The sequence below is a fragment of the Staurois parvus genome, unplaced genomic scaffold, assembly GCF_062004578.1.
Source record: "Staurois parvus isolate SC_StPar_1 unplaced genomic scaffold, SC_StPar_1.0 ptg000270l, whole genome shotgun sequence".
Classification (NCBI taxonomy): domain Eukaryota; kingdom Metazoa; phylum Chordata; class Amphibia; order Anura; family Ranidae; genus Staurois; species Staurois parvus.
Window position 1 is genome coordinate 1,745,080 of NW_028318066.1, and position 17,775 is coordinate 1,762,854.

The 17,775-nt window shown below is 40.3% G+C and overlaps 1 protein-coding gene across 3 annotated transcripts in view; it reads left to right on the forward strand.

The window, feature by feature from the left end:
- The window catches only part of SPHKAP (SPHK1 interactor, AKAP domain containing), a 282,064-nt gene that overhangs the window by 240,594 nt on the left and 23,695 nt on the right, over positions 1 to 17,775 (forward strand). For all 3 annotated transcript variants that reach the window (XM_089681535.1, XM_089681534.1, XM_089681536.1), the window contains exons 4-7: positions 238 to 297; positions 828 to 962; positions 5,137 to 5,392; positions 12,376 to 15,817. In XM_089681535.1, the coding sequence (XP_089537661.1) occupies positions 238 to 297; positions 828 to 962; positions 5,137 to 5,392; positions 12,376 to 15,817 (3,893 nt within the window). The remainder of the gene's footprint in view (positions 1 to 237; positions 298 to 827; positions 963 to 5,136; positions 5,393 to 12,375; positions 15,818 to 17,775) is intronic.

Sequence of the window (17,775 nt, forward strand, 5' to 3'; positions counted from 1 at the left end):
CCACATCTGGAAGTAAGAGCACTCATTCAATGGAATTCAAAAACAACATTCATTAACCTCTCTGAGTCTCTCCTAGATTGTAAGCTCCAAGGATCAGGCCCTCCTATCCCTCTTGTATAACTGTATTGTTGCTGTATTGTCTCCCGTTATATTGTAAAGTGCTGAGCAAACTGTTGACGCTATATAAATCCTGTATAATAATAATAATAATAACCTCTCAACTTTTTTGTTTTGCAGATCTGCTTTGTAAATTTGAATGCTTTCAATGAGGAGTCAAGTCATGAAGCTTTACGAAAGGTAAGTTGAGCTCTTCTTTTGCATTCTTTGATCATACGCTCAATTCGCATTGACAAAAATGCAATAATATAAGTTCCTGTGAAAAAAAATTTCCAAGCACTGTACCTAGATATCCAGAGAACACCAATTATATGTTATAAAGACCCACCATACATGTGCACTGAAAGTGCAGTTGCTCTAGATGCAAGGAAAATAGACAAACAGCATTTTTGCTTGCACACGATTGAATGAAAAAAATCAGCAGAGCTTCGCCTCATTTCAGAGCTTCCCCTCAGATATAAAGCAACTGCACATGCAGTGCATAGCCTATTTAGTAAATCAGCCCCAATGTTCCATTCACAGCCTTGATGAGCAATGTCCTCAAGTTCAGCTTCAAGTGACCAAAGCTTCAGGATCCTCAACAGGACAGAAAGTGACAAAGACATGCCATGTCACTACAGACAGGGATCTAATAAAAAATCGGAGGAGGTAATGTCTCATAGAAGTCTTTCTTCAATAATGTTTTATATCTGTGGTTTCTTATTTTTCAGAAGCTGGATGAAGTGTCTCCAGATTTGCAACGGCTAATAAATTCAGTGAGGTCACAAGAGCTGAAAGAGGATGAGATTGTGCTGTTTAGTGGATTAACAAATAGAAAATGTGGGCCGGCACCAGATAGTTCACAGGTAAGTGCTCCTTAATCTTGGAAAACCAGCATATATCGAGGAACGACTGCCATAACCACTAAGTGTTCATCATGCAAACCTGAGCATAAGAGGCCTGTTGTCCTGCCCTAACCACCAGTAAATATGAACTATTCAGACAGAGTGGGGGAGATTTAGGCTGCGTTTTTTCTTCCCTTTTAGCATAAAAAAAGCAGCAAAAAAATTAATGACTATTAAATCCTATGGAACTCTTCACACTGGTCAGTTGAGGGTCCATTGCATTTTATGTCCTGCTTGCTGCATTTTTGCAGCATTTTTGGTGCATTAAAAAAAAAAAAAACACACCTCCCCATTGAAATGAATGTAAAATGCACACGTGGTGCGTTTTGTGAGTCACAAGTTTTCTTTTCACAGGTGCAAACCCCACCGGAACTGTGACAAAAATGCAGTAAAAACACACATGCATCTTTACAAGGGAGCAGTGTGACACTAGACTGCTTTAATACTGATCCATTTTTTTTCCACTTTTTTGTTTAAAAGCTGAAGAAAAACGCATGACCATATATTCCTATGCAACTCTTCACCCTAATCCGTGGCAGGTCAGGTGCATTTTTTAAAATCCTCCTTGCTGCATTTTTTATGAAGTTTAGGTGTAGTAAAAAAAAAACGCACAAAAAATGCACTTCCCCATTGAAATTAATGAAAAACGTTGCAAAAACGCATAAAAAACACACTCACGGTGCACTTTTGGTGCGTTTTTTAGTCACACGTCCTGTAAAAAACGCAACAATATGTGGTGAAAACACGGTTAATATGCAGTAAAGCTGCATTTGCATTTTTGCAGCATTTTTGCAAGGATCAGTGTGAAAGTAGCCTAAAACTGGTGCAGCTGTGTAATTAATCAGCTTCTATGTTTTATCAAGGCTTAATTGAACAAGCTGAAGTTAACCGGTTCCCGCCCAGCCAATAGCACAAAGGCAGCCGGCAAAACACCTCGTCCTTCCGGGTGGACACCATATGGCATCCTTTCAGGCATGCACAGTGCGCCTGCACGCAGATCTGTCACCGGCCGTGTACCTCGGACACGGCTGATGGCATATCTGTGTACCGGCCCCATTTCCAGTACCATGTGACCTGCTGTAACCAATCACAGCAGGTCAAATGACAGTTGTATACAATGGATGGCTTCCTTTCATGCCATCCGTTGTATACAGGTGTGTCTAGCTGTGAATGGTCACAGCGATCACATGCACAAGCTGGGCCAATCACAGCCCAGCTGTGTCATGTGATTAGCCGTGGCCAAATCACAGCTAAGCACAAAAAAAAAGCCCTGAATGAATCAATGTCATTCAGGTAAATGCTAAGTAATTCTTTGCTATAAGCAAATTGTGTAAAAAAAAAAAAAATAAATACTGATCACTTCCCCAAAGTAGTACAATGTTACTATGGTAACTACTTTGGTCATAGTGAAATATGAAAAAAAATCTTAACAAAAGAAAAGTAATACAAAATTTAAAATTATCAAAAAAAAATTAATTAAAAAAAAATTATCAAACATTTTTTTTGTACTGCCACCAGTCAGTGTCCCGGATCACTGCTGTTCCAGTTATATGATGACGCTGTACTGCACTGGTAACAGTATGTAATAAAAAATTGTGAAAATTATTTTAATTTTTTAATTTTCGAAAAATTATGACAAAAAAATTACAACTTCAAAAAACTCGCCATGCCTGTTATGAAGTACATCGGCCTGTCTACTTTGCAAAAAGTGGTCATTTGGGGGATATCTGTACTGTTCTGACATTCTTGGACCCCAAGAAATTAGATTGGCCGTCAGTACTTCAGGATTGATCAATTTTCAAATATATCCCATAGTTTGTGAACTCTATAACTTTCCTACAAACTAAATAATACATCCTAATTTGGGTTATTTTCACCAAAGACATGTAGTAGAATACATCTTGGCCTAAATTTATGAAGAACAATTATTTATTTGCAAACCTTTTTAACAGAAACAAAGAAAATTTTTTTTTTTTTTCAAAATGTTCGGTCTTTTTTTGTTAATTTAGCAAAAAATAAAAATCCCAGCGGTGATTAAATACCACCAAAAGAAATCTCTAGTTGTGTGAAGAAAATGATAAAATTTTAGTTTGGGTACAACGTTGTATGACCGCGCAATTGTCATTGAAAGTGTGAGAGCGCTGAAACCTGAAAAATGGCCTGGGCAGGAAGGGGGTAAAAGTGCCCTGTATGGAAGTGGTTAAAGTGGAAGTAATCCCACTTTGGCAATTTGTACCTACAGGTAAGCCTTCAATAAGGCTCACCTGTAGGTACTGTAAATAGCTCCTAAATATGCACGGTTTAGGAGATATTTATTGTAGAATCATTACCGGCGCATGCCACGGCTGAAACTCCCTTTGTGCATGTGCGGGAGTGATGACATTGGGGCTCGGCCAATCAGATGGCCGCAGATCTTGAACCAAGAAGGAAGACCGGGTGAAGATGGAATACTCTGGAAAACATGACAGCACTCCGCTGTCATGTTTTTACAGAGGATTTCCAGAGGATTAAAGGAAGGAAGATTTTTTTTTAATTTTTGGGTTTACTACCGCTTTAAAAGCTGATTGGTTACTGTTTACAGCTGCACCAGAATCTGTGCGCACCAAGTTTAGTGAATTTCAGCCATGATGTTTCAGCTCATCTTTGAAGAGCAACCAATCTGAGATCATCTTGTAAACACTGATCCAAGCCAGATTAGTCTAATGCAAGTCCCTTTTTTCTATCCATGCAAATCAGAAAGACATGTAGAATTTCCTACTTGTCCTGCAATGACTTCAGGAATCTATGTTTATATATGTATTGATCTGCCATAAGAATGTCAAAAAATGTCTCCAGTACTGTTCCAGTGAAATCTATTTTTGAACGCCATAATTTACTAATATTACCCTACATGATTTATATTTTTTAATGCCAAATACAGACCATTCTAGCCCACTTATACATCCCACTATGCTCCTGAGCCATCACATCAAACAAAAGCGAATTCCCTAAATAGATCCCTCTAAACACTGACACATTGCATTCCATAGCTATTTATCTAGCTGTAAAGTCAGGCATTGTATTCATGTCTCAAGAGGGTTTACAATGAAACTGTTGCAGCATAAGGGGAAACGGCAAGAAAAATGTAGCAATTTTCTACATTTATCATAAAAATGAGCACTTCTTTTCAGATCCAACAAAGTAATAGAGAAAAATGGTCACATTTACCTCTTCTAAATATATTATGGATAATAAACACAGATTCTTATATATAACAATACTCAGATAATACATATACAAGACTGGAGTCCTTGGAGTTCGGAAGCCAATGATTCCAAAAATGCCTTTTGTGAGCCTTCCCTGTTGTTGTCAGTGGTGAACAGGGGTGTTCCCAGGATTGTAAATCGCCTAGGGGAAACCCTGGGGCACACATAACAAGAGATTCTGTGGAACACTACGCATGGCACAGTAAACAGAGGTTGTGGACAGATTGCACCTTACAGTGACAATGGCTTAATGGGGAGTGTTAAAAAGAACCTGAGCCGATCTAGTATTGAGGGAGAAGACTGGAGCACGGTCTGGACGAGGATAGCGAAATGCTGATTCAACACCACCACCCTTGGGGCTGCCTACAAAGTACTCCTGCAGTGGTACTGGGTCCTGGCTAGACTTGCCCACGCTTATCCTGGCAGCAGTGACAGATGTTTTAGGGGGTGTTGTCAGCATGGAGAGGTCCTACATACATGGTGGCCATGTCCACATTTGATTGGCTTCTGGCCCAGGAGTCGGACTGCCTGTGCAACCTCTGTAGGGTCTAAGTAATGCCTCATGTTACCAGTAGTGACACTGACCCTAGCCAAATTCAAAACTAGAGAAAAACAGTCAGAAAAGACGAGTAGGGAAAAAAATGACAGTGGCCTCCACCTGTGAAACCATTCCTGTTTTGGGGGTTGTCTCATTGTTGCCCATCTGGTGCATCTGCTGTTAATTTCATTATCACCAAAGCAGATTAAACTGATTAACAACCCCCTCTGCTACTTAACTGACCAGATTACTATCCCAGGAGTTTAATTGACTTGATGCTATACTAGTGTTCCTTTAATTTTTTTGAGCAGTGTATATAAGAAATCACACATATTGCTTTACTGTCTTACAGATATTTTGCCCGGATGAGGTTTGCCTGCTGCAGAGAGAGGGAGCTCCAGAGATGATCTCTTCAAATTATATAATCTTGGAACTGAATAAATTTCTGCTGGGTCTGGAGTTGGCCCAAGAGAACCATTTGCAGGCTGATACCTCCCCACTGCATGCAGAGGATGATACCAACTGCTCGGTGTCATCAATAGAGGAGGATTTCCTGACAGCCTCTGAACAGCTGGAGGAAGACAGTGAAGGGGAGAACTGCAAGGAAGGTAAATAGAAATGAAAAGCGGTTGTATTAAAATAGAAGAGCTACTGCTAAAACTATGTAAAGTGTTCCATTCACTCCTAATAGGCTTAGTTTATGGAATCACTACATGGAAAACATTGAAATAAAATGTTTTTTTTTCATTAGGCTGCGGTATTGTTACAGATCTTCATGGACAGTTTTTTTTGTTTTGTTTTTTTGTTTACAAACTTTTTTTTTATTTACACAAAAAATAAAGTATAGCTGTACAAGCATAGATACAAACCCATATTCAAAATAGTACAAATGCACAAAACAAAAAGGATGAGTTTCGGTTCACACAACTATGGCCTAAAAGTCGCACTACTTACAGTGAGACTTTGCCAGGCAACCTGAGTGCTACTTTGAAGCAACTCTGAAGCAACTTTCATGGAATGCCTGGGTAATCGTCCTGTAATGTCGGATCCAAATCACAAAATCACATCAATATAGATGAGGATCCGACTTGGAGGCAACATCCATTAAAGTCTAAGGGCACAAGTCAGATATAAGTCACCTTGAAGTAGTATAGGAACTGTGACGAAGGTGTGGGTGGAACAGAACACACACGGAGAGCAGGAGTACACACAAGGCTTTTATTGAAAGTCAGGAATAGCAGAGTTCTGGGAGGCAAAGGGCTAAGTTCGCAAAATGGGGCTGGCACACAACAGGGATAGTAGAGTTCTGGTGGGCAAAGGGTTAAATCTGTAACACAGGGCTGAACATACTACAGGGATGGCAGGACTCCAGCAGACAAAGGGTTAAGTCCATAACACAGGCTGGGTACACAGCAGAGATATCAGTTCTGGACGGCAAAGGGTTAATCCGCACAAGAAACTGGACACACAGCAGGAATGGACAGGGATTTGCACAACAGGCGCTAAGTCTTTGGCACAGGGTGGCACTCTAGTAAAGCAGAGCTTAGTCCAGAGTCAAAAAGCAACAATCTTGGCCCAGTGAGTAGCAGGCCACAAACTGGTACAGCAAAGTCCAGGAGCACAGGGCAGCAATTTGAGGACTAACCAGCCAACAGTGGCCTTAGCAGAGGAAGTCTGGGCAGAGTGGCATGGTGAAAGAGGTCCAGAGGGCAGAGGTCCTTCACCAACTCATCACAGGTCCTCGGAGGGCTGTGTGTGTTCTGGCCGCTGCTTCAAGACCACACAGGCCACAGTTGACGGGAGAGCAGAAGGTAGAGGAAATTTCCAGTGTCTGGAAAGCCACACAGACAATGCAGAACTGCAAGTCACAGCAGTGCAGAAAGCAAAGCACAGTTCATACAGAACTATGTCTCAGCAGTTCAATGCATCTTCTCGCGAGGCCTGCAACCATGAGCTCCTCTGTCCATCACTGAATTAAACACTGAATGTTCTGCCCGTTTCTGCCAGCATAAGTACGAGTACCCAGTGCTGACACATCTGGCTTTTTCCAGCTACAGGACACCCTGCTGTCTGTGCCTCCCGCTGAGATCAACCTGATCTTCCAACCCCTGCGGGGCACAGGAACTCATAGATTTAATTAAGCAGACAAGCTGACTGCTTGACACACTTGTTGAGTTCAGAAAAACAACACAAAGAATAAAATAATATCTCTGATCTCCATCACTGTCTGTGGGCACAAGTCGGATAGAAGTCACCTTGAAGTAGTACAGAAACCTTTTCAGAGAGACTACAGTAGTGCTAATTAAGACAGCTCTCATTGACTAACATTGGATTTCACATGTCATGCGATTTGGGGTCTCACAAGTCGGATCCCAAGTCTCAGCAGTGTGAACGGAACCCTAAGCTATTCAGTCGAGATACCAGAAAAGCAGATATGTAACATACAGCAAGCAATATTTAAATCACTTAATAGTACAACAAATATAGAGCACAACTAAATTAAAGGAATCAGGTAATACTGTATATAACAAGTAATCTTATTATTTGTGCAGAGAGAAATACATATAAGGGGGAGGTGAGAGAGAGTAGAACAAATAGTTGGAAATGTAGCCATATTCAAACCAAGAATTCTATTTGTTGTCAAAGGATGTCATCAGGTTATATAATGTATGAAAGATAATCTCCATAAGCAAAATGGATTCCGTTTGTAGGCAGGTGCAGTCTACATTCTCCACTCCACGCATATCCGGAATTTTGGGTCACGCCGAGTCTTTTTAAGTCTCTGCTCCCCGGGTATTGGCGTGCTTTTGGCGAGTGACTAGTGTAGGCACAGAATACCCAACTGTCAGGAACAGCACTAGTGGTAGGGACAGGTTCCAGAGGAGTAGGGAAAGCTTAGGATTTCTTCTGTGTTAGAAATGTTGTGTATGCTCAGATAGAGAGCAGACCTTGCTGCTGTTAACAAAACTGTTGCTAGATCTCTCCTCTCGCACTGTACCCTATTACATTAGAGAATGGTAGAGAGAATTAGGCTGTAGTTTTTCTGATAGCAGCATTGAGAAAATTACGATCTAGACTCATACCTCCTCAGTGAGCTCCAAGACACAAGAGTCCTGCTACAATTTTCTATCTAGGTGGTATAGGGTCCCTGATAAACTGGGTCGTAGGAAGTATAAGCTCTCCAGCTCCTTGAGGGAGTCAGAGGGAGGTTGGGGGGTGGGGGATTAGGTGTGTGAATGACCTGTGGATAACGTTCCGGAGATGCAGCCCTCCTCAGATGGGGAGATCAATAAACTAGAAGAAAGCATACAGGTGGCGCAAACACCCAGCGCATTGTCCAAAGTTTATTAACCGCTTGCCTACAGGGCACTTATACCCCCTTCCTGCCCAGGCCAATTTCCAGCTTTCAGCTCTGTCACACTTTGAATGACAATTGCGCGGTCATGCAACACTGTACCCATATGAAATTTTTATAATTTTTTTGTGACAGAGCTTTATTTTGGTGGTATTTAATCACCTCTGGGTTTTTTAATTTTTTCTTAAACAAACCAAAAACCACTGAAAATTTTGAAAAAAAAAGTTTTTTCTTAGTTTTTGTTGTAAACTTTTGTAAATAAGTGATTTTTCTCCTTCACTGATGTGCGCTAATGAGGCTGCAGTGATGGGTACTGATAGGTTGCACTGATGGACACAGGTGGCACTGATGAGGAGGCACTGGTAGATGGCACTGATGGGCATTGACAGGCATCACTGATGGGCACTGAAAAGCAGCACTGATAGGCGGCACTGATAGGCGGCACTGACGGGCACGGATAGGCGGCACTGACTGGCACTGTTAGGTGGCACTGATAGACGGCACTGATCGGTGGCACTGATTGGCACTGATAGGTGGCACTGATTGGCACTGATAGGTGGCACGGATTGGCGGCACTGATAGATGGCACTGATTGGCATTGATAGGTGGCACTGACTGGCACTGATGGGTGACACTGAAAGGCAGCTCAGATGGGCACTGATATGTGGCATTGATGTGCACTGGTAGGCACTGATATGTGGCATTGATGTGGAACTGATGGGCACTGGCACATGGCACTGTTCAGCACTGACAGCTGGCACTGATGGACACTGACAGGTGGCACTTCTGGGGCCACACTGATCATCAGGGCACACTGATCATCAGTGCTCTGATGATCAGTGTACATGTCCCCTCCGCAGAATGCCGATTACCGGCTCTCCTCTCCTCTCGAGCTGTCAGCGCATCATCAGTCGGACACTCTGCCATCTGAGGGTAGTGGGTTTGAATAATTTCAAAACTGTTCTGCTGCTCTTGAAATCTGTATCGTTAACTTCCATCTGAAAATGGCCCTAGTTCTCTCTGATCTGGAACAAGTATACGAATCAAGAAAGTTGGAGAAAAGTCAAAAGTCTTTAATGACATACTTGTTTTAGGTCAGAGACTCAAAATATTAAAGCCAAGGGGTCAGAATGACAGTCAGTCAGTTAGTATTTCAAAACAACCGGTCTGCATTGGGAATGTCTATGTTTCCTTTAACAGACCAATGATTTCTTCAGATTTTATGTCATGCCTCTGTGGAGAGGATGTTTGAACAATTCAGCATTATATTTTTTTTATATGAAATGTATTGTATACAGCCAATTACATATGGATCTGGTGTTAGGTGTTTTAAAAAAGACAAAATAGTGTGGGTAAATTCTTCTGCACTTGCTGATGCCACTGTTTTCAGAAGCTATCAGTAGCAATTGAGAAAGTACTAGGGAAGATGTTGGAATATTTTTCATTTAGACCTTGGCACTGTGATCACATCAGTAGGAAACCATGAATTAATGGTGCCATTATTAAAATGTGTTAGGTTCCCTTCACACGGGGTGGATTAGTCTGGTCCTGATCAGTAGGGGATACACTCACAGATTCCTTGCTGATCAGAGCATAGCAGGCGGTTGACACATCCATGTCTGCTCAGTTTCTGTAGAATGGACATGGACAGAGTCTGCTCTGCTCTATGGGCAGCCGGCAACAGTTTCTGCTGTCTTTTTACACCCAACTACCCTCTAAGCCACCTAAGAGGATGGATTCGCCTCCATTTATTTTTTTAGTGGACTGGATTGGACCCAGAGGTAGGCAGGTGTAAACAGACACAAGTCAGTTTATACCCACTTGTCCATAAGGATGAATGGACCATCTGATCAGGTCCGCCTGAAAAACTGACAGGTGGACCTGATCGGATGGCCCATGTGAAAGGGACCTTTGGTTTTTCAGAGCCTTCCCACATGGAAGAAAAACATATTTGAAATAAATTTTCAAAAATATTCTTCCCAAGTATATTAACATATATTTGAAATGCTACAATTTTGGCCATATTCAATATATTTCAACATATATTATACCGTATGTTGAAATGCGTTTTTATTACAAAATATATGAAAAACATTTTTAAAAATACATTTCAACTATACTTCTTTATGTCTTTATAAATACAAATCTACATTTTTGCAATGCATTTACAAATATATGTAAATATATATGTTAAAATTACTTTTTTATATGTTAAAAAAATCTGAAGAATGTATTTATTGAAATATATTGAATATGGCCAAATTGTAGCATTTCTAATATATGTAAATATATTTGGGAAGAATATTTTTTAAATATATTTCAAATATATTTTTCTTCCATATGGGTTAGCCTACCTTTCTATGGGTAAACCAACATGCTACCAATTGAATAGTTCACTTGCTTTCGAAAAATCACTGTGTCATTATGTTTTTATTTGAGTAAAAAATGCAAAAAACATCAGTCAACAATATGCTTTAGTCTGGCAAAAAGCATTTTATGGTGCCTTTTAGGAATCTAGCATCTAGAGTGCAGAGGAAGGTGTACAGTTTTACATCAAACTGTTCATTTCTACTAGGCCAAGTCCACAGCTTGTAAAGTAAAGATACATATAAACAATTATTTGGCAAGCACTGGAGGATCTTCATCTGTAATACAAGCATAAAAGTGTAAAGTGATCTGTAAATATGTTTAGGAATGCCTTATAAATAAAAGAAGAAAACAATAATATACTTATTAATTATTTATATGGTTACATAGGGTGAAAAATGATACAAGTCTGTTAAGTTCAACCTTCAGAATAAAGTGAAAAATTTGTATTCTCAGAGTCCTAAGTCATAGTTGACCCACAGGAATGTAAAAGTTCCTTATAAAGTGTGCTAAAATGTGTTTTTAACTATTGCTTCTTACCTCTGAAGGCAATCAGACTAATCCTCTAGCTGTACTATGTATTTCTTAAAAATATAAGTAACTGGATGTTAAAGAAAGGTATCCAGCTAAATAGTTATATAGGTGCATTTGGCCCCTTCTAATTGAGTTTCAATCCTTGTGTTTACATCTATACGTTGTTGAGGTTATGAACACGTACAATTAATAGGAGGTAGACATTTCATTACTTCAGGATAAATAGTATGCTCTAGATTCCACTATAAAATGTGCTAGATAGTCAGGCTTGGGAGGAAAGAGCAGCTAGGTGATGCTGGGTGACATGAGATGGGCTATATCTGACTTGCTGCAGCTTCAAATGTGCATTGTTTACAGTGAGGAGAGAAATCAGAGTAAGCTTTTTCAGTACAGAAAAGGAGCTTATACAACTCTGCAAGACTGAAGGGAAGTCCAGAGTTCAGCTTTAAGAAAATTGAATATGCCATTACTTAAATATAAAACTTGGGATCATTGTAATCCTTACACATCCCACTTACATATTTGTAGGTATTTTCTTGGGTGGGGGCAGTCAAGGACCTTCTATTTGCTGGTGCTCTTGTTCATTTCCTTATAACTTGCCTAGGTGAGGATGATATACACTTGGTCTGCCCACCCGTAGCCTCCTGGGATACACATCACATATTCCAGGAGGTTTCAGGATGATCTCCCCATAGTCTGATGGCTCGCGCATGCGCAGTGGCTAATGCCATTTTTTATTTGAGAGTTGACTATCACTCTCTGAATACTCAGCCAGCTCCCATATCCGGGATGGTGGTGTGAGAGAAGAAAAAGCTGGGAATTCTTTGGGTTGTAGGAAGAGAGCGCTGGAGTCCATGGGCTAGTAAGTACTGTATGTGTTTTTATATGTCAGCATCTACAGTACTTGTAGCTACTGGCTTTTAGTTTTTTCCAGACTCGGATGAAGTTCCTTTTTAGGCTTAACTCCCGATTCAGTTCATTGCCAGATATGTTTATTTCAAATTACTTCTATGAAGTCTCAAATTTTTATCGTTGATTTTGCATTTCCGTATTTAAATCCCAGCCTTCTTTTAATGAAAGTTTTATATTATTGATGACTCTCGAGTCAAATATCTCATGAATGCTAGATCAAATGCTGACATCAAGCACAATTTGACTTTGAAGCATTACTGTGCTAGTCTGTAACTACACCTTACCCAAAAATTTCTGTTTGACACTTAATGCTTATTCATTGAGGCATGTCTTGAGATGTTCTCACTCCTATACTGTATACGTCATAAAAATCCTTAAAAGTAGAACTAGTTCTGACCCACTTTTCTCATCTCTCAATTTCAGAGCCCCCTGATGAAATCAAGAAAGTGAAAAGGAAAGGGTATGAAAATCCACAGAACAAAAAGAATGGAAGAGCAAATCTCAGGAGAGAGGAGCATCTTGCCAATGTTGTTCATGGAGTGGAATCAAGGAGAAACTCTGAAGGAAGAAGACCTTCACTAGTCAGCGGCTGTCCTGAAAAGGCAGCTGAGTGTAAAACTGAAAGAAGATACATTAATGAACTTTTCCAAACTCCAATGCAAGCCAAGTATCCAGCAGAAAAAAACACCCAGCATGCCACAGCCTGTGAGATTGACCATTGCACAGAATCTTTTGAAGATCCAGCAACCACAGGCCAGTATGCGACGAACCTGGCTGAATGTGTACTACAGGATGCATTTATCAGACTTTCACAGTCTGATAACTCTTTTACCAAGGAAGCTGCTGTCAGTATATCAGCTGGTGACTCTTTACTGTCTGGGGTTATCTGCAAAGAAGGATCTCCTGCAGCAGTCCGCTCTTGGAATGACCTTCCAAAAATTGTTATTGTTCAGAGCCCAGACAGTTGTGATGGCCCAACTGAGTGGGTGGATGAATCTCATTGGTCTGAGCAGGAGACTACAAATGTTTGTGATCACTGGACTGATGAGGATGGATCTTCAGGCTCTACACAAAGTACTTTAGAAGTAGCTTTAGCATGTGCAGCTTCAGTTATAGGTACTATATCCAGTCCTCAGACTTCAGAGCAAAGTAAAGTGAATCAGTTAAAAAATGTAGATTTACAGGAGAGAGACATTTCTGAAGACAGTATTTCAGACCTTATAGGGTTTCCAAATGTTACTGGGGGGGCAGATTATTCATTGCCCTCTGCTTTGTGTGGACTAACTAGGGTGGCAAGTGCAGTAGCCGTTTGTGGACTTGGGGATCAGAAGAAAGCTTGTTACCCTAGTACATCCAGTGGGCTTTTAGTTGCAGCCGATGCCTCAACAGCTGTGGCTTTACACTGTAGCATTGCACTGGGGACGAGCATTGATAAATTCAAGGACAGCATTGCAAAGGTTCTTCTAAAAGAAGCAGCTATAGTTTTGACAAGTCCAAGCACTTACAAAAATGTGGGAGAGTTTATTGAGTCAATGAATAACAAAATTTTGACCAGTTTAAGTTCTTCCAAAATCATTCACATGGGGAATGTTGTTAATGATGATCTTGCTCATAACTTATCTGACATGATACTTAGACATTCCACTGAAAAGGAAATCCAGAAGCTGCGGGTTACTGAAAGTCGACAGTTCTCCACTATTCCAAGTGATTTTGTGGCAACAACTACTGATCTTCTATATAATGTGATGCATTTCACTTGTAAGAAGATGAGTGATCTAGTACAAACTGGAGACTTACCTTTGAACGTTGGGACTGTTTGTCCAAGCTCTGCAGGCTCAGACCAAACAGACAGTCAGAATGACGTATCTGACTTGCCAAAAGCTCACAAGCCAATGACTCCAAGGAGTGATAGTAAAACAATGCAATTACACAGCTATAGCACAGAGCAAAAAGTTGAACCAGTTATCCTCAAACAAAATGAAGTGAAAGAGAACAGTGAAGGGTGTTACAGTAATGGAGTTCAAGTGAAACCATCTTTCTCTAAACAGTGCCTGAAAAGGGAACGCTACAAACGTTACCATGATGAGCATAAAGCTTTCTTAGTCAGTGATGGCACTTTCTCAGATGATGAATGCAGACATTGTGCAGATAGGGGCTCCACAGACGGATTAACGAAATCAGGGAGTCAAGAAAATGTCAACTACGATAGTAATGTATCCAACGAAATAATTGTAAGTTCCCCTTTGGGTAGTAGTTACACGCTGCACCCTGCTCAGGCTGTACTTTCTGCAAAACATTCAGTCAGCAATTATTGCTTAACAGAGTTTGCCGATGACTTAGCAGAAACTGTTGTGTCTATGGCCACTGAAATAGCTGCCATATGCCTGGAGAATTCCAATGGGAAGCAGCCATGGTTTTGTGCCTGGGCAAAAGGAAGTGACTGCTTGCTGCCTCCCTGTAGGACAGTGAAAAGGAAGAAGGAGGCATCAACAGGCGGGCCAGTTGTAAGAAGACATAGACCACCACGCCTCAGTGAAATAAAAAAGAAAACAGATGAACACCCTGAGCTGAAAGAGCGGCTTATGAACCGAGTGGTAGATGAATCTATCAACTTGGAAGATGTCCAAGACCCAGTCAATGCTTTTGCAAATGAAGTAGCTTCAAAAATAATGAATCTAACAGAACCCTCAGTTGCTGATTCATTATGGCAGGGCCAAAATGTGTCACGGAACAGGTTACATTGTGAGAGGTGGAGCCGAGGAAAAGCATCCAGTTATGAGAGTATCCCAGAGGAGGATTTAGATACTAAAAGTCTTCTCAACACACTTGGCCCTGGAAATACATTAGGACAGCCATTCAGCAGGACGAGCTCAGTATCTAAACAGTCAAGCTGTGAAAGTATCACGGATGAATTTTCTAGGTTTATGGTGAATCAAATGGAAAATGAAGGAAGGGAATTTGAGCTACTTTTGGACTACTATGCTGGCAAGAATGCAAGTAGCATTCTGAATTCCGCTTTGCAGCAGCTTTCCAGGAGGAACAGTCACTTGAACGTGAGACCTACCTGTCTTTCTAAACAGTCTAGTACAGAGAGCATAACTGAAGAGTTCTATCGCTACATGCTGAAGGAAATAGACAAGGAAAACAGGGACAATTATTCAAGCAGAAATACTGCAGAATGGACAAACAATTTAATGCCTCCTTCATCTCGTACACCCTTTTGTTTCCGTCAGTCATCCATGCCTTGTAACAGATCATCTAGTGCACGTTTAACAGTAAATACTCCAGTCAAAGCAAATTCCTTGGATGGGTTTTCAAGGAGCTCTTCTCGTGATTTTCTCAATATTCAGCCTGTAAATTCCATTTCTTCCACAAATCTCTGCAAGTCAGACTCTTGTTTATACCAAAGGTGCCACACCGACCGAGCAACAGATATGTTAATCCATGAGACCTGGTCTAGCTCCATTGAGGCATTAATGCGCAAAAATAAAATCATAGCAGACAGAACTGAAAGTATAGATGAACCACTACCAGCACAAATGGACAATTTTGCTAACAGGCTTGCAGTAGACATTGTTCAAAGTGGAAAATCTCTCAATGTTTCACACCAGGATTCACTTGAAAGCACAAATAAGGGAAGCTTCAATAGTAAGTGTGTGTCACAAAGCCAATGCAAAGTTACAGATAATCAAGAAACCTTAGTCCGCAAAGCTTCATTTAGTACCATGGAGGTGCCCCTTATACAGATTGAAGCAGAGCAGAGGGAAGAGACTGATGGAGAGGAACAAGAAAATGTATCTGGGAACTCCAATTTTAAACATAAGTCAGAGAAAGATGGAGCAAGAAGCATTTCTCATGGAGTAAGGTATATCTGACAAATACTAATTAGAAATAATTTTAGTGTGGATACTGTATTAACCTAACTGTGAACTTATATTTTAGGTTGTATTGTTATTACTGGTCGCAAATAATGTTTAATGTAAGCAACTGAGAATTGATTTGAGATTTAAATTTTCAGTTCTGCCCCTGGAATGGTACAGTGTTGACATCTTGACGTAGTTAAGCACAAATGTTGACAACAGGGAAACGGAAGGACTAAACATTAGCATCAATAAACTATTTTACTGAACAGTATTTCATAATCTAAAGGTTTCACAAGACCCCTTATTAGTGCCTTGGTCCCTCAACTATTCTGGAGCGTGTAGGTTTGCAGAGTCAGTTATGGCATTCACTACTATTATGGTAAAATGTATTGGTCAAAACATTTGTTTCATGTAGGAAATGAAAGCTATCATTTTAGTAGTCACTGTGAGAACAACTACACCTTCTGTTCCTTGTGTTATTTATTTTTTTCTTAAGAGAAAAAAAAACAACTCCATTACTTATCTATCATCTTCACTTCATCTCCACTTTTGTGACCTTATTCTCGTCTGTACATTCTAAATTTAAAACATTAGAGAGGTATACACTATATTATTTATGAAAAATATATAGTACTATTTATATAAATGGTATTCTGTACAGTTGGTGTTCAATAATTATACACTTACTGTAGTCACTAATCACTTTCCCTTTGTGGATCATTCATAGCCTTTCAGTACAAATTATGCCAGGTGTAAATGATAAATGTGAATGTTTAAATTCTATGTTCTCCAGAATAAATTCATCAATAGAAATTTCAATACCAGAGTGAGAAAAAATATCAATTGCACATACATAAGGGTCATTTTGATGACATGCTGAAACAATTGCTTTCGAAAAGTTTAGAAGAAGTAGCACTTTTAATACATTTTAGTGATGGTCTTGATGTAAGGGGTTTGTGTGCTCATGAATTTTCTCTTCTACTTTGTCTTTCCACACATATGGCAAACTGGACTCAAGAGTTACTTCAAATGCTAGGCAATATGCTATGTTCGCTTCAAAAATTGCTATTGCCCTTTTCATTGATGTTAATATTATTATGCAGGACCGCCAGTTTTCACAGCGGTTTACAATATAAAGGGAGACAGTACAGCTACAATACAATCAAAACAAGAGAATCAAAAGGGCACCACCCTATTAGGGCCCTAATAGGGTGGGGCAGGTGGTACAAAAGGTTATAACTGTGGGGGATGAGCTGATGGAAGTGACAAATGTCTATTCGAAGGCATTGTAGGCTTCCCTGAAGAAATGAGTTTTCAGGAATCTCCTAAAGGCAGTCAGAGTAGAGGATATCCGAACAGATTGAGGTAGAGAGTGCCAGAGGATGGGAGAGGTATGTGAGGAGGAGACAAGGGAGCTTTAGAGCTGGAGGTCATGAGAGGAGCAGAGAGGACAGTTTCAGTGATATTTCAAGACAAGATTGGTGGTTTAGCTCGGGGCAGAGTCATGGATGGCTTTGTATGTTGTAGTTAGTATTTTGAATTTAATTTGCTGGACAATCGGAAGCCAGTGGAGGGATTGGAAGAGAAGAGTAGCAAACACTGAGCAGTTGGTAAGGTAGATGATCCTGGCAGCAGCATTCATAGACTGAAGACTGAAGAGGGGATAGCCTACAGAGAGGTAGGCCTAAATTATTAGTGAGTTTTAGTAGGGCAGTTTCTGTGGAGTGCTGTGAGCGAAAGCCAGATTGCTCAATGGGGATAGAAGGAATCCAACTCCACCTACCTCCCTAGTACTTCAGGGTTTAATCTATGTTTTGCTGTGGCACCATCCCCCTTTCTTTTTGTCAGTAATTTTTTTTGCCTTTTTTTTAAATTTAAGAGTAGCAGCAACATCCCTTACAATTCACAGCATATAACCCTAAGGGGTTCAGTTCTCAATACAGGGTGGTAATATAAACAA